Genomic DNA, 24,944 nt, shown 5'->3' on the forward strand with positions numbered 1-24,944 from the left:
AGTCATATTCTATTGTATGAATATACCAATGAATATTGTTATAATGATACTTAGGCTCTGTTTAGTTTCTGTATATTATGAATAAAGGTGCGTGAATATTTTTAAGTAGGCTTTGTGTGAACCTATGTTTTGATTTCTTTCGGATTAATACCTGGGAGTGGAATTGTTGAGTCATAGGGAAGGTGTATGCTTAATTTCATTTAAAATTGCCTCAGTTTTCTCATAATGGTTGTATCATTTTATATTCCCATCAACCAAGCATGACAGTTCCAATTGTTCTATAATCACTCTAATATTTGATGTCAGTCTTTTAAATTTTTTTTTTTTTTTTTTTTTTTTTTGAGACGGAGTCTTGCTCTGTCACCCAGGCTGGAGTGCGGTGGCGCGATCTCCACTCATTGCAAGCTCCGCCTCCCGGGTTCACGCCATTCTCCTGCCTCAGCCTCCCGTGTAGCTGGGACTACAGGCACCCGCCACCACGCCTGGCTAATTTTTGTATTTTTAGTAGAGACAGGGTTTCACCGTGTTAGTCAGGATGGTCTCGATCTCCTGACCTCGTGATCCGCCCATCTCGGCCTCTCAAAGTGCTGGGATTACAGGCGTGAGCCACCGCGCCCGGCCAGTCTTTTAAATTTTAACCATTCTAGTGGTTTTATTGTGGTATCTCAATGTGCTTTTAATTTGCATTTCCCTGATGACTAGTGATGTCGAGTCCTTTTCATGTGCTTATTGGACATTTGTATATCTTCTTTTGTGAAGAGTCTGTTAAAATCTTGTGCCTATATGTCAGTTCGGTTGTTTTTAATTTTATTGTTGAGCTGTAAGAATTCCTTTTATATCCTGGATACCAGTTCTTTGTCAGATGTATGTATTGTGAATATCTTCTTTCAGTCTCTGGCTTGCTTATTCATATTAATAATTGTATATTTTGATGAGTTTTTTATCCACTTTTTGTGGTTATTCCTGTCTTTGCCCTGTCCAAAAAATCCTGCTTAATCTCAAGTCATAATGTTTCGTTTTTTTATATGTTTGTTTATAAAGGTTTGTTCCTCTGTGTTCCTGTAAAATTTTTTTTTTTTTTTTTTTTTTTTTTTTTTTTGAGACGGAGTCTCGCTCTGTCGCCCAGGCTGGAGTGCAGTGGCCAGATCTCAGCTCACTGCAAGCTCCGCCTCCCGGGTTCACGCCATTCTCCTGCCTCAGCCTCCCGAGTAGCTGGGACTACAGGCGCCCACCACCTCGCCCGGCTAGTTTTTGTATTTTTTTAGTAGAGACGGAGTTTCACCGGGTTAGCCAGGATGGTCTCGATCTCCTGACCTTGTGATCCGCCCGTCTCGGCCTCCCAAAGTGCTGGGATTACAGGCTTGAGCCACCACGCCCGGCCCAAAATTTTATAGGTTTTTATGTTTTATGTTTTTAGTCCATGACCTTTTATGTTTTAATTGATGATCTTTCTCAAATAATTTTTGCACTCGATAATGAAGTAGGGATTCAGGCTCATTTTTTCTAATAGGGATATCCAGTATACCAGTACCATTTTTGGAATATGTTTTTTCCCTATTGGATTGCTTTGGCACCTTTGTTGAAAATCAAATACGCTATCTCTATTCTGTTTCATTGATTTATTTGCTGATTCTTAAGATGATACCACATCATCTTAATTACTGTACCTTTATAATAAGTCTGGAAGTCAAGTTTGTGATCAACCCTCATCCCAAGATTATGCAGAATATCTAATAAAGAAAAGCAAGCTTTTAACTAAATTATAATCAATGCCTTCATCTTTATAATATGAATAATGATTCACTTGGAGCATTTTCAGCTTGTTTATCTGAACCATTATAGTTTAAAGTCATTACCATTTCCTGGGAAAATTGCTCTAATAATTTGTATAATTTGAGGCATAATCCTTAGGAATATTTAGACCTAGCATTAGGTAATGTTTCCTGGAACTCTTGGTCAAACTTGGGCTTTCAGGACCACTACACTAGTTTTGTACCGCTCAGCTCCAGGGAGCCATTTACACTGGCATAGTTACTAGGAAGGTAAATAAAAGCAAGAAAGAAATTAGAAGAACAGAGTGTAAAGATGAGGAAAGAGATAAAAGAAATATTTGTGGTATAAAGTGATAGGTCATGATGTGTCTGGTATCTTTTAGATAGACTAGTAAGGTTAATTTCAACCATTTATTTTAATTGTATCAAAAAAGTAAAGCAGATAAAAGTAGAGCTTTCTGGCTAAAGTATATGTGTATAAGATCACCACAGATCATCCCCTTTACACCTCCCCTTTTATCACCCACAGTCCCTAAAGCTGAAATCCAGCATATAGTAAGGTTGTTACATTGCATATTGCAATTTGGACATTTATAAATTATGGAGGCCAAAAAGTGGTGTGCTTTTTTGCCAAAGTGGAAACTATATGTTTATAATTCTTTGAGCTTTTTTGACACTAAAGCAATTGTCTCATGGGTATAGCATCTCCAATCAATTTCGACCATTGGGAATCCTGTGTGTAAGATAGATTTATGTAAGAACATTATATATATTGAGGTGGCTAACATGTGTCTAGTTAAAAATGTAATGAATAAACTACAATTTTATATCTAAACTTACATAGTTTTTTATTTCTCCATTTGTTCCAATTTCTTTCCATGTTCTGTTGACTAACAGATGCTCAAAAAGTTAATATCAGCATGATTGCCTCAGTCAGAAACTGACTTTTTCCTAACTGGTTAGAAATTAAAAGTTGTCATTCCTTTCCATTATGTGAATAGGAGAAGGTAGAGAAATTTGCTGATTTTTATTACTGTTGCTACCCATTTTAAATAATTTTTTTACTAACGAGTGTTCTGGCATATCATCTTGTATGCATGGAATTACTGCAAATGTGATAACATTGCACATGATATCATCATGTTGGTGTTAGGCAAAAAGTTATAGTTTAGTTCCTTAAATTGAATATCAATGACAATGCAGACTTTATATTCCTTGAGAGTAATTGTCTACATGATATGGTATTGAAGTAAATATGAGCATAATTTAAAAGAACTGGCTATCTCATTTAGGGTGTGTTCAAGAAACAACACTGTTTTAAGTGGATCAATAACACTTTCTTGAAAAAATCGTTGACTTACATATACTTGGGCATCTGTTTATACTCTAAATCATGGAAGCTTCTTTGAAATGGTGATTCACGTTTTGTATGGTTTATTTTACAGATTTTATCTGGTATTCTTTTATCTTTTTTGATATAATTGTCCCTTTTTCTGATACTATTAGAGCCTTCAGTAGGCAACTCGATTTTAACAACTTTGTTAATTCTGCAAGTGCCATAAACTGCAGAGAAGCAGTAATAAGTAGGATTGCATTGCAGGTCTGACATCTGTACAAAGAGAAGAGAAAGGAAGGGTTGAGTAAGAAAGTGTGTCAGACTGAAGTGCAGGATCTAATAGTTTTGGCCAGGCCAATGGATAGTCATTGAGCTAAAGTCATCTGTTAGTGGAGTCACTTGACCTACAGGAATGGGTCTGTACTAGTATTCCTCTATGCTCAGTCATTGCTTGGGGAGTAGCCTGGGTGAAGCATGGGCTTAGGGCAGCCATGAGAGTCGATCTAGAAGAGTCCAGAACCTTAGGCTGTCAGTTAACCATGACCCTTGCACAGATTTGAGCATCACATTCCCATGGCCTCTACATTTCCAAGTTCACTTTTCCACACAGGTTTGTGGAACATTTTGCCCATGTGTGTTTCCCGTGGTCCTGTCTTCTTGAGGGGAAACTTAGAAGAGAGAGGGTAGCTGCTTGGATCACAGTTTCCCACTGTTGTGGTTAGTCCTGAGGCCTCCATCTTGGCAGGAATAATTTATGCTAATAAGAAAGAGGTTGATGATAAAAATCAAGTATAATCTCATGTCAACAAGTGGCGAAGCAGCAAATTGCCAGGTTGTTGCTGTTTTTAAGATCAAAGCTCATTGATTGACCATAGGCATATAAGACATATCCTGGATTCTTTCTGCCTGTAAAGAATTCTGCACCTCCATCTTCCAGACCTGTTTATTAAATCTCTTCCTCACCCATGCTTCCACTGATTTCTGTAAGATGGAGCTAATTAAAGGACAGATTTTTTTGGCATGACGAGAGCATAAAGTGACAGTAGATTTTGAGTAGTATATAAATAGAAGTTACTTTGGAAATAATTGCTATATTTGAGTGACAAGTATTGAGAAAACACTGTTAGCTTTAATATTTGAGGGAGTCATACGTTTTCTAAATATTAATCACTAGCCTGTTGCATAGAACTGGAGCTTTTGAGATTTGGGAAGGTCTGTGGTGGCAGTGGTACATTTTTTCCCACCATTGGTATGTGATTTTATGTAATCAGTGTTCGATAATAAAAAAATTATTAAGACTGCATTTTTTTTTCTGTTGGTTACAAATGAAACAGCCAGAACTGTAGCATTCCTTATTTTTGTGATCCTATTAAACTATGGTTTTCCTGATTTCTGCTCATGTTGTAAAATACCATGGGAGCTTTCATGCAGAACACTTGCTTTACTGAAAATGGTAGCAGAGCTTCTTCTTTGCTGCCTGTGAGGTAAAGATCATATTAGCTGTTGTGAGTTCCACCTGCTTTGATGATCAACCAGTAATTCTGTCAGAAATGCACAGGAAATGGTTGGTCCACTTGGTGTAAAGGCAAAAACCAGTTTCTTCTTACTGCCTGTCAGCAGGCAACAGGGAGGCCTACGGCATGTTAGTGCATTTTTACACTGGCATAGAGCCCTGGAGTTAGACTTACTGAGTCTGAAATGCACTTAGAACACAGGTTTTGACTGCTTCATAGGAGACATTCCAGACATATTTATGCTCAGCACAACTCTGAAGTTTTTATTCTTATTATCATGGTACTGTGGTCTTTTTGTTTGCTTCTTTTATCTGTGATGTTAGTACTTTTCCAAGGCCAAGTTAAAACAAATAACTACAGTTAAGTTCAACTTGTGTTAATCTGTTTACGTTTATGGAACAGCTTTACTGCAATCCTGAGAAAGATAATGAAACACAGGATATGTCTGTACATGCCTGGTAGAATGGAAAGCTGCAGTACTGTCAATGGGCCATCAATAAAGATATTCTTACCGTAAAATTAAGGTTCATATTATTTCCCAATTTTCTTTTTACAGTGAGGCTATATCTGTTGGTTAACTCATTTATCTGGAAGTAAATTATTCTAAATGATATTGGACATTTTCATAACATCCAGAAATAAATTCTAGCTTAAAATCTGATGATTTTATGTTACTCATGTTTTTTCCTCACCATTCTCAATCACTAATTTTTAGTTGGAAGTCTTGGATAATTTCTTCCAATGAAATTAGTTAGTAATGGAAGGAACGTGACATTTGAAGGCAAAAGATGGAGTTCAAGTGTTAGCCTACTGTGCTATTCTAATCTAAATATTCATTTAAGCCTTCTAAACCTCAGTTTCTATATCTGAAAACATAGATAAGTATTCCTGCATACATCACAGCATTATTACTGAGAGGACCAGAGAAGTATATGTCATATTATTTATAAATTGCAAAGAAATATGCAAATGTTCATCATCATTTTTGTTGTTTGCAATGCTTTTAACTCAAGCTTCTTAACACATCAATCCCATGTATATACTTCCTTATGTGTCAGGTTAGATATAATAATATAACTTGAGAATATATGTTTCATTTTATTTTTGAAAACATACATATCTCAAGATTTTCTTGCCGAGGTTTCATATTATAAATGAGTAACAATCATGACAGCAGAAGAAATTTAGCTAAAAGCACTGTCCATCTCTCTCCATCCCCAAAGTAAAATAACTGCTCTCAGTTTGAATAGGGAAATTAAATGTTTCTTTGCTACTTCTATTATAGCTTTTAAGAAACATTATTACATGATTTCTTGAGTTGATTTTACTTTAAGATTATTTTAATCTGTTACTCATTTGAGTCTGCATTGTTGAATTTTCTTTATCAAGGACATAAGCAGGTTAAATGTGTATTGCGGAAATGTCTTAAATGTCAGTACTATCGTCTGGCTGCCTTGTGAGTTCCTCATCACTGGGGGTGTTAATAAGGTGAGACTGAATGGCTAGAAATATTTTAGGTGGATATCATACATCATGTAGAGCCGAAGACTAGAAAACTGCTAATTCTATGCTGTGATCCTTACTTATGTTTATTTTCCAATTTAGATGATTAACAGATACAAATAGTTATTTCCTTCAAACATTGCTTGTTCCACTTCAAAACTTTGGGAATGCATGCTACAGAAAAATCTAATTCAGTAGCATGTGAAAAAAAATACATCTTATTTTCCTTACCACCAGTTTTCTAAGCATTTTTTTCCTCTTTTGAATACTCATAATATTTTGTTTGTCTTATACCATTTATCTCATTCTATCTAATAAATACTAACTTGTTTATTTCTCTAAATGCCCTCATTGGGTTTTAAAGTTCTTCTGGGGAGATATTTAACAATCTCCGTATACCCCACATGAACTATGCAGAGCCAACATTAAATAAAATAAAGTTATCAAATTTCATTTATTGTTATTGGTGCCTAAAACTTGGGGAAAAGTTGTTATTGAATAAAATAGTATACACTTGGTTTCTTTCCTATCTGCCAGTCACAGAATCTACTCTTAGGAAATGTCATTCTGATTTCGGGTAATTTTCTAATATAGAAATCTCATTTACCCAAATACCATTAAAATTATCTAATAAGGTAATGATTTTTAAAAGGTCCCATTTCACATATTTCCAAATGGTATCCAAAAGTACTTGTAAATAAAAAATTTACCCTAAATGAGCTGTAGGCATAGCTTCCCCATCCAAAACATAAAGTTACAGAGGCTAATCTCATGAACTTTTCTCTGGATTTTTAAGGTTAAACTACTGGTAAAGAAGCAGTTGGTAATTTGTTCAGACTGGATGCCAGAATAGCTCTGTTGTCTGTTGCTGATGTCTTTGAACCTTTGGGCTCACTTTTTATCAATGTGAGTTTATGAGAAGCCTTAAACTCTGGCATATTTCAAAGTCTGGTAACTTTTTTTAGGCCTCTCACCTTTCTGCAACCTTTCTTAACTCTCACATTAGGGGGAAAAAAACATGTGGGATTTCAAAAACTAAATAAGCATATTTTATTCTTTGGTTATCTTAAAAAATGCATTTCTTTTAAATCAAGGAAAATCATTAACTACATCAGTATTGACGAATTACATGTTGTAGTCATCATATTTTAATGAGTCTTCTCTAATATTTTTAGTCTGAGTTTGTAGAAAGTGGCAGATGCTGCTCTGGTTAAAAGGCTTTCCAACTGATTAATGTGTTCATCTCTAATTTAATTTTTTAAGAAAGACACTTATGACAGCGAGAAGAAAACGTTTCATTTTCACAGGAAATCTGGCAAAATATCATGGCTTTTGGTCCAAATTTGAAAGCAAATGGGAATCAGTTTCAAATATTGAAAAATTTAAGAAAATGATTCTAGCTCTGGCTCTTGTCATTGGCTCTCTATTTCTTCGTTTATAAAATGATGGAAATAGATTAATTTCGAATACCTCTTTCAACTCCACTAGCATTCTTTTATTGATAGCATTTGTTAGGAAGAAATAACAATATTTGTTTATGGATTGTGATAGGATATCAATAAAGGGGTATAACAAAGATACCTAAAATTTTTATCTGTGGACGACTAAAGAATGATCAGTCCACAAAAACAAAATAGGGGTTTTGTGTTAAGGGTAGCCAGGTTGAAGATATCTTCTGTTTTGAAATGTTAAAGGAATATCATCTACAAGTTTATGAGACTCATGGGAGTGGCCGTTGCATGGTAATATGGCATAGTTTTATATTGTATACATGGAATTTAAAAAGTACAAGTAGTACTGAAAAACATCTGTTACTTTCCTCATCCCTTTTGACTCCTAGATCAGTTTTTCTAGGGCAAACGTTGCAAATAATTTTTGCTTTATCAACATTTTTTATTAACTTCGTGCTATCTTTGTGCTACTTCCCCTTTCTTCTACTATCTCCTCTTAATATGTTACTCTGTTTTAAATTAAATCAGTAAGCAATGTTTACATTATTTTGAATATGTACATATTATAAATATGTTGCTTATTGTATTGTCAGGTAATACTCTATGATTTTTTTAAATCTTTTTCCTATAGTTTCTAATTACATTTCTTTTATTCCTGTAATGCATTTCTTATACTATTTGGGTTTTTCTTAATGCTCCATGATATCCACTTTCCTCACTTTTTCCCTGAGAGACTACGCTGGGAACCAAACTGTCAGTGGTCTTTTTTTATTTTCTGATTTTGTTTATGGTACATAAAAATATAATTCACTCTAACATATTGGTTTCATATCCAGCAACTTTGCTAAAATTCACTAATTCTAATTTCTTTGTAGATTCTTTTGAGTTTTCTCTGTATGCAATCATATCACCTGGGAATAACATTTTTGTTTCTTTTTTTAAAATAAACTTTTTCTTTTCTTTCAGTAATGACGAGGTCCTAGGTTAAATCCAACTTTGTCATATTTTATTTAATGTTTTTGCATCTATATTCACTGGTAAAACTGTCCTGTAATTTTTCTTTCAGACTCAGTTCTGCTTAGGTTTGATACAATTGTTATGCTAGGTTTATCTCTCCTCTTCTGTTATCTGGAAGAGTTTGGTTAGATTTAATGTTTTTGGTTCTAGCTTAATTACATTATGGTTAGAGATCATGTTCTGTACAAATTCCATCCTTCGAGATTTGTTTAGACACGCCTTAAGGCCCAGTATATGGTTAGTTTTTATAAATATCCAGGATGTGCCTGATATAAATGTGTGTCTTTCATTTCATGATGCACTGTATTATATATGTCCATTGGAACTCAATTTGTTAGTCATGTTCAAATCTTTCTACATTTTTACAATTTATTTTCTTTATATGTTCAATCAGCCATTAGAGGTCTGTTTAAAATCTCCAACTATGACTGTGGATTTGTTTATTTCAATTTGAGGGTTTTATTTTAGTATCTTCTTTGGGAACCAAACCTTTTATCATTCTGAAGTGGCCTTGTTTTAGCTTTCGCAACACTTATGCCTCAAAATCAACTTTGACTGAAATTAATACAGCTATACTAGCTTATTTTGGTTATTATTTGTGTATAACTTTTAAAATTTTAAATTTCAACCTTTCTGTGTAACTGTATGTTTTTGATATCTCCGATGAATGGCTCAAATGTTGAAATTTGCCTCTGTTTTTGAAGTCTGAAGGTATTTGTCTCTAGAATTTTTCTCAATATACTTACCTAACTTTTTAGTAACCAGATTTTCAAAAAATTTAATGAAAATATAATGAACACCATTGTATATTCATCTGGATTCAACACTTGTTAGCATTTTGCCATATTTGTCTCTTGCTTTCCATAGTATCTATGTATGTGCATTTGTTTAATGATTATGTGTGTGTTTATACACATTTTGCTATGCCATTTAAAAGTAAGTTGCAGATATCAGACACTTTATATGCATAAATATCTCAGCATGCATCTTGCCTCACCTAAGAAAACATAAACATGACATCATTATCACACGTAAGAAAATCAACAGCAATCTTACAGTGTTATTTAATATTCAAGTCGTAAACAAATTTCCCTAATGGTCCTAAAAAGTCTTTCATAGCTGTTCATGTACTGCATTTATTTATTCTCTTACAAATTTGAATATCTAGAATGCATTGGAAGAAAATTTTCCACGGATCTTTCGTGTCTCTGTACATCCTGAGAAGAGGGGCATTGTCATTGTTCTGACCTCTCTTTTCAAGGATGTGTTATAATGAATGACTTGGAAAATAGAGATAGTATCTCACTTTGGAGGAAAGGCCAGGTTTTTTTTTTACCTTCTGGTACAATAAGGATATTAAAAGTATCTCCGGGCAAAGGTAAAGCAAGTTTACTGCCCACTCTTAAATATATGGATTCCCTGAACACCCAGTTTTTCTTCTGTAACCTTTTGCACTGCGTGTGAAGGCATCACCTTGTCTGGTTTACATCACCTTGTGGGAATTGGGGCTCGGGGAAACCCAGGCTATTACTGTAAATAATAAATTAGTTGTTGTCTCTGGTTAAGAAGCCTTGTAACTTTTGCCGGTGTCTATAAAACTATGGCAAGGCTAACTTGTTAACTTTCAAGCAGAGAAAAGTCTCAGTCCCTTCATGGTTCTTGACAGAATGGTCTTCCCACTTTTTACTTCATTGCACTGATTTTTTTTAACAGCTTCATTGAGATATAATTTATATACCATACATTTTACCCATTTGAAGTTTTCAGTAATTCTAGAATATTTACAGTCAGGCAAGCATCACCAAAATCAATTTTAGAAGATTTTTTATCAACCCAAAAAGAAGCCTCATGTCTCTTAGCTGTCACGTTCCATGGCAGCCCAGCCCCCCAGCCCTAGGAAACCATCAGTCTACATGCAACATGTGGCATTTTTTTATCTGGCTTCTTTCACTTAGCATAATGTTTTCAAGGTTAATCCATGTTGTAGCATAAATCAGTACTTCATTCCTCTTTATTGCCAAATAATATTATATTGTATGCATATACTACATTTTGTTTTTCAGTTCATTGTTTCATGGACATTTAGGTTGTTTTATACTTTTTTGACTCTTATAAGTAATGATGCTATGAACATTCATGTACATATTTTTGCATAGACATGTTTCTATTTTATACCTAGGAGTGGAATTGCTGGATCATATGTTTCCTTTGTTTAGGAACTGCCAGACTTTTATAAAGTGGTTACTCCATTTTGCATCCCCACTAGCAATGTAGGAGAGTTTCAGTTTCTCCACATCCTCAATAATACTTGTTATTGTCTGTCTTGATTACAGCTATCTAGTGTGCATGAAGTTGTATTTCATTGTGGTTTTGATTTTCTTTTCATTTCCCTGATTATTAATGATGTTGAGCATATATTTATGTACCATAAGCCCATACAAAGATATATATATGAAAAATGTCTATTCAAATCTTTTGCCCATTTTAAATTGTATTATTTGCTTTCTAGTAAGTTATAAGAATTCTTTATATATTCTTGATATGAGTCTCCTATAAGGTATATAATTGACAAATACATTTTCCCATTCTATAGGTTGCCTTTTCACTTTCTTGGTAGTATCCTTTGAAGCTCAAACTTTTACAATTTTGATAAAATTGTTTTTAACTTTTTTTGTCACTTGTACTTTTGGTGTCATATCTAAGAAGGCTTGACTAAACAAAGGTAAAGAATATTTACTTTTTTTATTTTTTTGAGACAGAGTCTTACTCTGTTACCCATGCTGGAGTTCATTGGCACAATCTCGGCTCACTGCAACCTCCGCCTCCCAGGTTCAAGCAATTCTCCTGCCTCAGCCTCCTGAGTAGCTGGAATTACAGACGTACATGCCACCATGCCCAGCTAATTTTTGTATTTTTAGTAGAGATGGGATTTCACCATGTTGGCCAGGCTGGTCTTGAACTCCTGACCTCAGGTGATATACCTGCCTCGGCCTCCCAAAGTGCTGAGATTACAAGTGTGAGCCACCCTGCCCGGCCTAAGAATATTTACTTCTGTGTTTTCTTCTAAGAGTTTTATAGTTTTAGTTCTTGTGTTTAATCTTTGATCCGTTTTAAGTTAGTTTCTATGTATAGTGTGTGGAAGAGGTCCAAGTTTACTCATTTGCATATAGGTACCCAGTTGTTCCAGCAGTGTTTGTTGAAATACTATTCCTTCCCTCAGTGAATGTCCTTGGCACCTTTGTCAAAAATCAATTCACCATAGATGTATGGGTTTATTTTTGTAATCTCAATTCTGTCCTTCTGCCAGTACCACAGTGGTTTGATTATTGTAGGTTTGTAGCAGATTTTGAAATTGGGAAGTGTAAATATTTCAGCTTTGTTCTTTCAATATTATTTTGGCCTTTGGGGTTCCTTGCAATTACATATGAATTTCGTATCAGTTTCAGGATCAGCTTTTCCATTTCTGCAAAGAGGGTGGTTGGAATTTTTATAAAGATTGCCTTGAAGGTGCAGAAAAATTTGGGGAGCATTATCATCTTAGCAATATTAAGTCTTCTGATCCGTGAACATGGGATATTTTTTAGTTAGTTAGGGTTTCTCTAAATTCTTTCGACAATGATTTGTAGTTTTTCAGAGTAAAAAAATTTCATTTCTTAAGTTTACTCCTAAGAATTTTATCGTTTTCTTGCAGTTGTAAACGGATTTTTTCACTTAACTTCATGCTAGTGTATAGGAATACAATTGATTTTTTTTTCTTTTCTTTTTTTTTTTTTTTTGAGACGGAGTCTCCCTCTGTCACCCAGGCTGGAGTGCAGTGGCATGATCTCGGCTCACTGCAAGCTCCGCCTCCCGGGTTCACACCATTCTTCTGCCTCAGCCTCCCAAGTAGCTGGGACTACAGGCACATGCCACCACGCCCGGCTAATTTTTTCTATTTTTTTAGTAGAGATGGGGTTTCACCGTGTTAGCCAGAGTGGTCTGCATCTCCTGACCTCGTGATCCGCCCGCCTCGGCCTCTGCAAGTGCTAGGATTACAGGCATGAGCCACTGCGCCTGGCCTACAATTAATTTTTATATATTGATTTTGTACCATGTGACTTTGCTAAATTCATTTATTTGCTCTAATAGGATTTTTCTGCATATAAGACTATGTCTTATGCAAAGAGATAGGGCTTTACTTTCTTTTTTCGATATGGATGGTTTGTGATGTGATTATTTCACATTGCGTGCCTGTATCAAAACATCTTGCACACCCCATAAATACATAAACCTACTATATACCCACAAAAAATTAAAAATGAAAAAAATTGCATATGGGTTGTTAATTTCCTTGTCTAATTGCCCTACATAGAACCTCTAGGATTACGTGGAAAAGAAATGACAGAGTGGACATTCTTGTCTTGTTCCTGGTCTTATAGGGAAATGATTTAGTCTTTCACCATTAAGTATAATGTTAGCTGTGGGCTTTTTGTACATGCCCTTATCAAGTTGAGGAAGTTCCCTGTTATTCCGATCTTGATAGTAATGTCCTCTCTTTTATTTCTGGTTTTAATTTGAGTCTTCTTTTTTCTTGGTGGTTTGACAATTTTTTGAGCTTTTCTGAGAACCCGCTTTTGATTTTGTTGATTTTCTCTATTCATTTTTTATTGTTCATTTCATTAATTTCCGCTCAAATCTTTATTATTTCCTTCTTTCTACTTATTTTAGGGTTACTTTGCTTTCTTTTTCTAATGTCTTACATTGAAATATTAGTTTATGATTTGGCATTGAGTGCTATATGTTTTGGTATTTTGTGGTTTTATTTTCACTCATCTCAGAATATTTCTAATAAGCCTTGTCATTTATTCTTTGACCTATAGGTTAGTTAAAAGTGAATTATTTCTTTTCTGTATACTTGTTAATATCCTGTTTATTTCTCTTATTGATTTCTAATTTTCTTCCATTGTGGTTGGAAAACATACTTTGTATGATTGCCATACTTTTAAGTTTATTGATGTTTGTTTTATGGCCTAGCATATGATCTATCCTGGAGAATGTTCTATGCGTTCTTGAGAAAAAGGTATATTCTACTGTTATTGGGCAGAGTGTTGAATAGATGTGTCTTAGGTGCAGTTGGTTTATAGTGTTGTTCAAGCCCTCTATTTCACATATTAATAATAACCTTGAATGTAAATGGATTATATTTTCCACTTAAAATATATTAAATGACTGAATGAATTTTTTTAAAAAACATGATGCAACTTTATGCTACATATAAGAAACTCACCCTAACAGTAAAGTCACATACAGACTGAAAGTAAAGGGATGGAAGAAGATATTCCATACAAATGGGAAACAGTAGTGAGCAGGAATAGCTATACCTATATCAGATGAAAGAGAATTTAAGTCAAGAACAGTTGAAAATAAAAATGGCAAAGAAGGTCATTATATAATGATAAATGGAACAATCCAGCAAGAATATACAGCAGCTTCAAATATATATGCACTCCATACTGTAGCATCCAGATTCATAAAGCAGATATTCTAAAGAGAGAAATAGATGACAATACAATCAAAGTGGGGGTTTCAACATTCCACTCTCAGTATTTAGACAGATCATCTAGATAGAAAATCAACAAAGAAACATTGGATATAAACAGGGCTTTAGACCCAATAAACCTAACAGATATTTACAAAACATTCTACCCAACAACTGAAGGATATACATCCTTTTCATCAGCACATGGAGCATTCTCCAGGATAGATCATATGTTAGGCCACTATATAAGTATCAACAAATGTTAAAAAATGAAATAATATCAGTTTTCTTTTTAGACCACTTTGGAATAAAACTAGAAATCAATACAAAGATGAAGATTGGAAACTCTGAAAATACATGGAAATTAAATAACATGCTCCTGAATGACTACTGGGTCAATGAAGAAATTATGATGTAAATTTAAAAATGTATTGAAGTGAAAATGTAAACACAGCATACGTATTCCGCAAAAGTAGTGCGATGAGAGAAGTTTATAGCAGTAAATGCCTACATTAAAAACGTAGAAAAATAAAAATTTAACAATCTAGCAATGCACCTCAAGGAACTAGAAAAGCAAGAACAAACCAAATCGAAAATTAGCAGAAGAAAAAAACTAGCAAAGATCAGAGCAGAACTAAACAGAGACTATAAAAACAAACATAAGGGATCAATAAAATGTAAAGCTGCTTCTTTGAAAAGATACACAAAATTTGTAAACTGCTAACTAGTCTAACCAAGAAAAGACCCAAATAAAATCACAAATGAAAAAAAGACATTACAACTGATATCACAAAAATATACAAGATCATCGGAGATTATTATGGACAACTATACGCTGACACACTGGAAATCCTAGAAGTAATGGATAAATTCCTGGAAACATACTACTTACCAAGATTGAATCAGGAAGAAATAGAAAACCTGAACAGACCAGTAATGAGTAGTGAGATTGAATCAGTAATCAAAATTCTCCCTATGAAGAAAAGCCTAGGACCAGATGGATACACAGCCAAATTCTAACAATCATACAAGACAGAAATAATACCAATCCTCCTGAGGCTATTTCCAGAAAATCCAAGGGTAGGAAATTCTCCCTAATTCGTTCCACGAGGCCAGCATCACCCTGATATGAAAATCAGACAAGGACTCAACCAAAAAAGGAAACTGCTGGCAAATATCCCTGGTGAAGATAGATTGAACAACAATTAAAAAAAACTAGCAAATCAAATTCAACAGTACCTAAAAAATATAATACACATGGTCCATTGGGATTTATGGCAAGGAAGGCACAACCTTTGCAAATCAATAAATGTGATACATTACATCAACGGAATGAAAGACAGAACAGTATGATCATCTCAATAGATGCAGAAAAGGCATTTGATAAAATTTAACATCCCTTCATGATTGAAACTTTCAACAAACTAGGCATAGAAGGAACATACCTTAACATAATAAAGGCCATATAGGTCAAATCTACTGCAAACATCATATTCAATGAAGAAAAGATGAAATCCTTTCCTCTAAAAGCTAGAACAAGACAAGGATGCTCACTTTCACCACTCCTGTTCGACATAGTACTGGAGGTCCTAGTAACAGCAATCAAGCAAGTGAAAAATAAAAAAGGCATCCAAATGGGAAAAGAAAAGTCAAATTGCCCCTCTTTACTGATATATCTATCTAGAGAAACTTAAAGAATGAATTCAGTGAAGTAGGATACAAAATCAATGTACAAAAATCAGTAGCCTTTCTATACATCAATAATGATCTAACCAGGAAAGAAATAAAGAAAGCAATTCCATTTACATTAGGTAAAATAAGTAAAATGTATAGGAATAAATTGAACCAAGGAGGATAGATACTACAAGGAAACCTACAAAACACTGATGAAAGAAATGCAGATGACACAAACAAATGGAAAAATATTTTATACTCATGGATCAGAAGAATTAGTATTGTTAAAATGATCATATCGCCTAAAGGAATCTGTACATTCAACATAATCTCTATCAAAATGCCAATGCCATTTTTTCACAGAATTAGGAAAAAAAAATCCTAAAACGTATATGAAACCAAAAAAGAGCCTGAATAGCCAATGCAACCCTGACCTAAACACAAAGCTGGAGGCATCACATTTCCTGACTTCAAAATGTATTACAGGGCTGTAGTAACTCAAACTGCATTATATTGTTGTGAAAACATAGACCAATGGAACAGAATGGAGAACCCAGAAATAAAGCCACATCTACATAGCCAGTTGATCTTCAACAAAGCTGAAAACAGCTTACACTGGGGAAAGATAATCCTCTTCAATAAATGGTGCTGTGAAAATTGGATAGCCACATGTAGAAGAATGAAACTGGACCCGTATTTCTCACCATATACAAAAATTAACTCAGGATGGATTAGACTTAAATCTTCTTTTGCACAGGAAAAGAAACTATCAACAGAGTAAACAGACAACCTACAGAATGGTTTGTGAACTGTGCATCCAAAAAGGTCTAATATCCAGAATCTACAAGGAACTTAAGCAATTCAACAAGCAAACATCTTATGTAAATATGAGACCTGAAAGTATAAAACTACTAGAAGAAAATCCAGGAGAAAACTCTCTTGGATATTGGTCTAGGCAAATAATTTGACTAAGACCTCAAAAGCACAGGCAACAAAAGCAAAAATAGACAAATGGGGCTATATTAAATAAAAAGCTTCTGAACAGCAAATGAAACAATCAACAGAGGGAATAAGCAACTTGTTGAATGGGAGAAAATTTTTGCAAAGTATTTATCTGACAGGGGACTAATATTGAGAATATAAAAGGAACTCAAACAACTCAACAGGAAAACAACAAAACAAAACAAAACTCCAATTAATCCCATTTAAAGTGGGCAAAGGACCTGAACAGACATTTCTCAAAATAAGACATACAAATGGTATATGTAAAATGCTCAACATCGCTAATCATCAGAGAAATGCAAATGAAAACCAATCTTACCCCATTCAAAATGGCTATTAATAAAAAGACAAAAACAACAGACATTGGCAAGGATAAAAGGAAAAGGGAACTCTTATATGCTGTTGTGAACATAATCTAGTATAGCCACCAGAAAACTGTATGGAGATTAAAAAAAAAAGAGAAAGAGAAAGAAAGAAAAAAAAAAAACACTAAGCATAGAATCACCATACAACCCAGCAATCCACTACTGGGTATCTATCCAAAGGTAAAGAAATCAATGTATCAAAGAGATACCTACACTTGCCTGTTTATGCAGCAGTATTCATAATAAAAAATATGCAATTAACCTAAGTGTTTATCAGCAGGTGAATGGATAAAGAAAATGTGGTACATATACAAAATGGAATACTACTTAGCCATAAAAACTAGTGAAATCATGTCATTTGCAGCAACATGGATGGAACTCGATGTCATTCTCTTAAGTGAAATAAGCCAGCCACAGATAGACAAATACTGCATGTTCTCACTTGTATGTGGGAGCTAAAAAAGTTGACCACATGGAGGTAGAGAGTGGAAAGACAGAGAACAGAGACTGGGAAGGGTAAGTGGCAGGGATGGGGAGGATGAAGAGAACTGGGTTCTTAGCATATTAAATATGTCATTTCGTGGTGTTCTGGCTTTGATTATTGCTTCTGAGATCTAATCTGTAAATTAATTTTCTCTCTCTTGAAGGCAGTCTGTCTTGTCTTTTTTGATGCTTTTAAGGCCTTGCCTTTACTTTTATGTTATGCAGTTATGTTCTGCTGCACCTAGTTTCAGGTTTTATTTTTATGCCATTGGATCTGTTTGGTTTCTTGAATCACAAATATGTGTAGATTTTTCTTGAGCCGTTGTCTCTTTAGTATTGTCTTTATTCCCTCTCTCTCCTCTTCTAGAATCCCAATTTCCTTTATGTTATCCTTCCTCGCTCTTTCTTCCATGTCTCTTAATGATTATTTCAGTTTCCATGTTTTATCTCTATGCCACATTATATATAATTTCTTTTTAGCTTTACTAAGTATTTTAACTTTATTCTGTCTTCAGCTCTATGTAGTCTGTTGTGAAGGCCATCCTTTGAGTTTTAAATTTCAATTACTATGGCTTTTACTTCTAGAATATATATTTTATTTCAATTAAGCTATGTCATTTTCATACAATTGCTTGCTTCCTTTATTATTTTTAAGTTAGAAAAATTCTTTTATAATTGTAAAGATAGTTATTATATATTTTTTATTTGATAATTCCAATATCTGAAATATTTAGTGAGTACTTTCTGTTGTCATATGTTTCTTTTGGTTTTTGCTTATGGCATTTTTTTTCTTGTATGCTTAATGGTTTTTAATTAGGAAATCTCATCTTCCTTTAAAAAATGATGCATTTGAATTATTTGAAGTTTACTATGAAGGCATGTTTTTTCTACGTAGAACTTGTATGTATTTTTGCCCAGCCTCTAGAAGGTCAATGCAGTCAGAGTCCACTCAGGTAATGCTAATTTGGATTGCAAATCTGGCCAGTTTGTGGTGAGTTTTTTAAGGATTTTTTTTCCTGTATTTCTCTGCTAAGCACCAAGATATCTTTTCTTCTACCTCCAAGGTGTGGGATTGTGAGGTACATTTATTATGTACATGGTACACCCTTACACTAAAAGAAATTATAAAACAAAACCCGAAAATTATCCAAGTTTGGCAGATGTCCTCTGGGAAAAAGTAGTTTAATTGGTCAGTTCATTTTTTGGTTTTCCCTAGATTTTGATTTGATAAATCCTATTGTGCTTCCCTTTGATGCTTTTAGGAAGAATTTTTTACTTTTTTCCAAGCATTTTTTTAAAGTAAGCATTTCAGTCTGGATACCTAACTAGCCACATTATTGGAATATTTCTTATTTCTCTCTGCCATTGTTTTGTAGTATGTGTCTCCTTGGAACACCTGAATCAAAATCACTTAGAGATGTTCATTAAAATTTCAGATTCTGCTATTCAACTTCAGGCTTACTGGAAGAATCTTTAGGATGGGTTGCTGGTATGTGAATTTTTGTGAGGTTCTTTAGATGACCCTAATTCATACAGAATTTGTTTTTATTTGTACTTTTAAGTCTAACATCTGGTGTTTTAATTGTAGCAGCATGAGATCTAAATTTATTATATTTTATATTTATTCTAGCACCATATGTTGAAAAATTCATTGTTTTCACTTCTATTTGACATGTCGACTTTTATCATATAGTAGTTGTGTGCGTGTGTGTGCACGCGCGCATGTGTGTGCAGATCTGTTTCTGGCCTTCCTATTTTTGTTAACTGAATACCGTACTATTTTAATTATTGCAGTTTTCTGATGTGTTTTAGTGTGTGATAATATAAAACTTTCCTTACTCATTTATTACTTTCTCCCACAATAAAAATTTAAAATATTATTATAGTTGCATCATTTTCTTGCTTCTTTCATCTTCAGTGATTTTGAAGAACTAGTTTTTTTCATACGAACTTGGAAAGCCTTTTAGACAGAGGTACTTAATGTTCATTTTACCTCTTTGCCCTAATCAATTTTATATTTTAATCATGCTTAGCATGGCAATTTTTCCTCTGGGTATCTTTCTGTCTATCCTTCCAAGTTGAAGTCCATGTATTCACTTTCTCCACAGAGCCTTTGTCAATACTTTCAGGCTCAAGGGAACTATTTTTCTTAACTTTGATAGCAATTATTGACTATAACACTCATTTTTACCTGGCGAATCCTACAGAATCACAGACAGTGAAATCTGGAAGCTACCTAAGGAGATCATACTATCTATGTATGCCATTTTACAAATGAGAAAACAGCCCAAGAGTATGGAAATGATTTGCCCATGGTCAAATGATTCAACTGCTGAAGTAAACTTATGATATACTGCTGTATCATTATTCCATTGTATTTTGATATTCTTTTCATATGTCCTGAAAATACCTAGTTACTTAAAAAATGAAATACCTAGTTACTTAAAACAAAAAACAAAAAACAAAAAACCTGGATTGGAAGTTCCTTAAAGGCAGCACCTACATCTACTTTTGTACAACTCATAGAGCTATTACTGTGTTTGTGTTTATTAGACACCTAATCAGTATTCATAGATGTTGGTAAAAAAAAAAAAAAATCAAGTTGTTCCATTAACCAGATGTCAAACTGGGACTAGCTTCTTGTGGGCGCCACTGTTATAACTGTATAGAAAGTGGCATCTAGTGGTTGGTGTGCGTATTACAATTGCCTGCTTTGTTTTAACCTGTGAGTACCAGAGTAATTCTCATAACTTAGGTGGAATAAATAGAATATAAATTAAATTTTTAAATTGCATTTAAACACATTTATCTATAATTCCCTACTATTTAAATCTGTGTTCTTTCTAAAGTAAAGCTACATGTTGATTAATAAAAAATTGCAAAAAATTACGTAAAATTACTTGTAAAATGACATGCAAGAGTATTTAAGGCTTTTCTTGTTTATAAATTGTATTAGGAGTTAGGGGCCATTGTTGGATATTCAGAAGTCAAAGTGCAATTATAAAGAAAGGCCACATAGAATCTTGTTCATATCAATGGAATTCTGTCAGACTATTGTTTTGCATTATTTTTAGGAGCTTAATTTGTATTTAAACAAGGAAGATCTCTCAATAAAGGCTGAAGATGGAAAGCTACACTGCCTTCTACTCACAACAACAAAACCCATGCACATATATTTACATACAAAGTTCAGACATGCATTTCAATGTCAGATGTTAATTATTCTTACATTAACAGCCATTTGAGGTTACCACTACTCTTTACCTCTCCATTAATGCATGAGTGTTGACAACATGCACAATCTAATTCAGGGAGTATGACCTGTCTTGTGAACTTGTGAATCAGTATCTTCTTGTGAAACTATATCTTCTAAATTTTATAAAATCCGTAGTCTGGAACTTAAAATTTATGTTTGCACAAAAATATTATATGTTTTTAATTAACCTCTGTTTCCTGCACATTGTAATATAACTTTTTGTAGATGGGGTCATCCTTCCCACTAGAGAGCAATGATGTACTTTGTACTTCTACCTGCACCTAACATAACATAGTGGCTGTCACATAACAGGTGATCAATAAGTATTTCTTGAATTAGTTACATATATTGGAGGGAGCTGTGTGTTATTCATCTTAGAAGTCAAGTGCCTAAAAATTTTTCTGGCCTCTAGTAATATTCAGTTCATGTTTGATGAATAAGTCTGAATAATCCTATTTAATCTGTAGTGTAGTTAGCATAAAATACTAAAATCAGTATATAATCCCCAAACATCTATGAATAATAAATAATAGCTGCATAACAGACTTTCTGTTTGACTCGTCAGGAACACAACTTTCACTGGAGCAGCCTCTTGTAGTGTGAATGAGAGATCACTCCAACGTCAAGCCATTGTAGTTTGCTCTTATAATCAGGAAAAGAAGTTTCCGCATGAAGGTGACTTCTAGTTGCAGCTGAGTTAGTTAGGAGTTCTGACCAGAAGGATAAGGTCAGTACTTTCAAAAGGGCTGAGGAGGGTATTTCGGTAGTGACTAGAGTAAAGGAAATCATGAAATGTTGAGCAACAGACTAAGGTATTTTATATCAAAGGCCCTCAAGGTTGATGGTCATTATTTGGTATTTATATTACATAAAGGTTTCAGTAACTCAGTCTGATATCCATCTGATGAAAAGAATGCCACCTCCTTGCAAATAAATGCTAAGCTATCTATGTATATTAAGCTAACTTGTTTTTCCAAGCAGTTCATTTTCTAAGAGTAAAGGATATTTCTGAATGGCAGAAGTCACATACTGTATTCTTTTCCTCTATAAGTTTTCTATTTTAGAGGAGGATATTTTTCTGGCTTGAGGACCTCAATTCCTAATATGATTGAATGCCTATTTAGAACATCTAGACTGTGGGAGCAGCATTTATGGTAAAGCTGTTAGAGACCGAGCTATTATTAGTGATGAAGGAGTAGGAGCAAAGAAAAGAAAGGAAGGTGGTAAAAGATAGAGTTATATATTTTATGCTCCATGATTGCTCATGAATGGAGAGAAACAAGTGACTTGAAGTAGTAGGCATTGTTGTCTGGTTGCCAAGGTCACTGCTAATATAGAGTGAGAGGTAATTTCTTACAAGCAATGTTAGAAGAAAAAAAGGAGAGTTCCTGAGATTTTGGACATGTGGCAAATCATATTACAGGGAAGTTGTATGAATTTCTTTTCCATTTTTAACATATTTTAGATTGTGCATACTGTCAACACTCATGCATTAATGAAGAGGTAAAGGGTAGTGATAACCCCAAATGGCTGTTAATGTAAGAATAATTAACTTTGAAATGTATGTCTGTACTTTATATGTGAATATATGTGCATGGGTTTTTGCTGTTGTAAGTAGAAGATGGTGTCGCTTTCCATCTTTAGCCTTTATTGAGAGATCTCTCATTTTTAACATCTTGTAAAATGATATTTTTCACTTTAAAATTATAAAAATTGTGTTTGCTCATTTTGAAAAGTTCAGACAGAAATGTATATAATAAAAGGTGCAAGCTTCCTGAGAGGTAACTGTTATTTACAATTTGATATATATTTTCAGATGTTTTTCTGGTATTTATCTTACAAGTTTGGATTGTTGATTTCAGTTGAGCTGTAAGTCAGAGTCTGATTTTTGGGTTCATATTTAATGATTTTTTTCTCTCTTTCTCTTCCTTATAGGCTTGCTATGGGTGTTCTCCAGGATCAAAGTGTGACTGCAGTGGCGTAAAAGGGGAAAAGGTGAGGTCTGAGATTGGCATTTGAAAATTTAGTAAAGCCAGTAAACTAATGTTTTTAATAAATATTTTTTAAAAAACAGGGCTTTTATCTCAGTACTTAAGTGAAATGAATCCTATTGTACTGCTTATTTTAGAGAGCTTATAAAGATTAGATTATATCTTAGGGTCAGCAAAGATTTTCTGTAAAATGCCATATAGCAAACATTTTAGGATTTATGGGACACATCAGTTTCTGTCACATATTCTTAACTCCTTTATAGAAATAGACCTTTAAAAGTGACAAGAAACATTCTTAGCTCTTGGATCTTAGAACATAAACCTCTTGGGGTCTGGATCAGGACCCCTTTCCAGTAACATATTTCTGGCAACCACAGAAGGGACAATAGTGCAGAAACCCTAGTCCAGTGGCTACCTTTGGGTAAGTGTTGGGGTCCTTTAGTATCTGCATTTAGCCTGAGAGCTATAATCTGCCAAACTCTGATTGGTCTTATTGAAGGCACTGACTTACTTAATAGGCAAAGACGGGGGAAAAACACTTAAGAAGGAAACTAAACATTTATCAAGCTACTAATCTCTGCCAGATACTAGGCAATTTCATGTATTTTTATCTAGTCTATGCAGGTTAATAATAGATGAATGTCTATTTTTTTTTTGAGACACGGTCTTGCTCTGTCACCCAGGCTGGAGTACAGTGTCACAATCAAGGCTCACTGCAACCTCCACCTCCTGGGTTCAAGCAGTTCTCGTGCCTCAGCCTCCCAAGTAGCTGGGATCACAGGCATGCACCACCATGCCTGCCTTATTTTTGTATTTTTGGTGGAGATGGGGTTTCGCCATGTTGGCCAGGCTGGTCTCGATCTCCTGGCCTCAAGTGATCTACCCGCCTTGGCAGGGGATTCCAGGTGTAAGCCACCGTGCCCAGCTGAATGTTTATTTCTATCTTACCTTTTCCACAGCAGTATCTCCTATTGTACAGATACTATGACTACCAAGTAAGTATTGATGAAGATTATATAGCATAAGCCTAACCACTGTAAGTCAGTGAATGACATTAATATTATAAAATAAAAAAGGGACAGTGAATTATAGTCTAAAGAGAGTTATACTAGGAGATGGGGTCATACTCTAGTCTCCACTCTTTGGGGCTGTATATTTTTTAATGAATGAGTGAATGTTGCTAATTATATATGAAGCAGTTTAGGACAGTATCTCTAGGGCATAATCTACTTAGAGGTATAGAAGGTACGTTAGCATATTAGACATTCTTGTAAGTTCTGGAGCAAAGAAACCTATTTGTTTGTTTTGTAATGCTACATTTCCAAGCCGCATTTGACCATGTTATATAGACTTTTCCCCTAACAGAGCAGCTGTTAATATTAATTGGATAGTCTTCTGCAGAACACTTATTTGAGTAACATTAGTTTGATGGGAGTAGTTTTGCAGTAAGGGTGCTTTCTGTAGTGGTGAAAATACCAAGAGGGATTAACTTCATATAATAGTAGAGTGATGTTTATCAGATTAACTGTTCTTGAGATAAGAATGGAATACTCTGGACAAAATGTAATAGCTATTTGATAGTACAAGAAAATAACCAAAGGAAAAAGAGGACTCTGCACTTGAAAGAAAGGAAATACACTGGGCATGTTTGCATTTATATGGCTTTTCCCCTGAGTATAGCCCTTAGTCTGCATGGCAAAGGATGGCTAAAACCCAGACAAAAACCCATGGTCTTACTGACTTGAGTCAGCAGACAGAGTTGAAGATGCCAGAATGGCTGGAAAGTGAAGGGGGATATACTGGAATGTAGGGAAACACATTGGAAAGAGCTCAAAAAGTTGCTTATAGATTCCATCCAAATTCTTGCTTGAATCCTGAAGTTTATAGTTATAGAGGAAGGTTCATACAACCCAGCAAAAAGGAGCAGCTGGAAGTCTGCAATAACTGAGCATAGATTTAACCATTGTCCGTTGAAAGGAGAATGGAGTTTTAAGTTCAAGTTCAGCTGAGTTAACTATGCTATTTCTTTTTTTTTTTTTTTTTTTTTTTTTTTTTTTGAGGC

General features: G+C 34.3%; 1 protein-coding gene across 3 annotated transcripts in view; it reads left to right on the forward strand.

Annotated features, from left to right (window-relative positions):
- Positions 1 to 24,944, forward strand: part of COL4A5 (collagen type IV alpha 5 chain) — a 298,599-nt gene that overhangs the window by 88,933 nt on the left and 184,722 nt on the right. For all 3 annotated transcript variants that reach the window (XM_030934587.1, XM_030934588.1, XM_030934589.1), the window contains one exon: positions 22,827 to 22,886. In XM_030934587.1, coding sequence (XP_030790447.1) covers positions 22,827 to 22,886 — 60 coding nt within the window. The remainder of the gene's footprint in view (positions 1 to 22,826; positions 22,887 to 24,944) is intronic.

The sequence above is a fragment of the Rhinopithecus roxellana genome, chromosome 7 (genome assembly GCF_007565055.1).
Source record: "Rhinopithecus roxellana isolate Shanxi Qingling chromosome 7, ASM756505v1, whole genome shotgun sequence".
NCBI lineage: Eukaryota > Metazoa > Chordata > Mammalia > Primates > Cercopithecidae > Rhinopithecus > Rhinopithecus roxellana.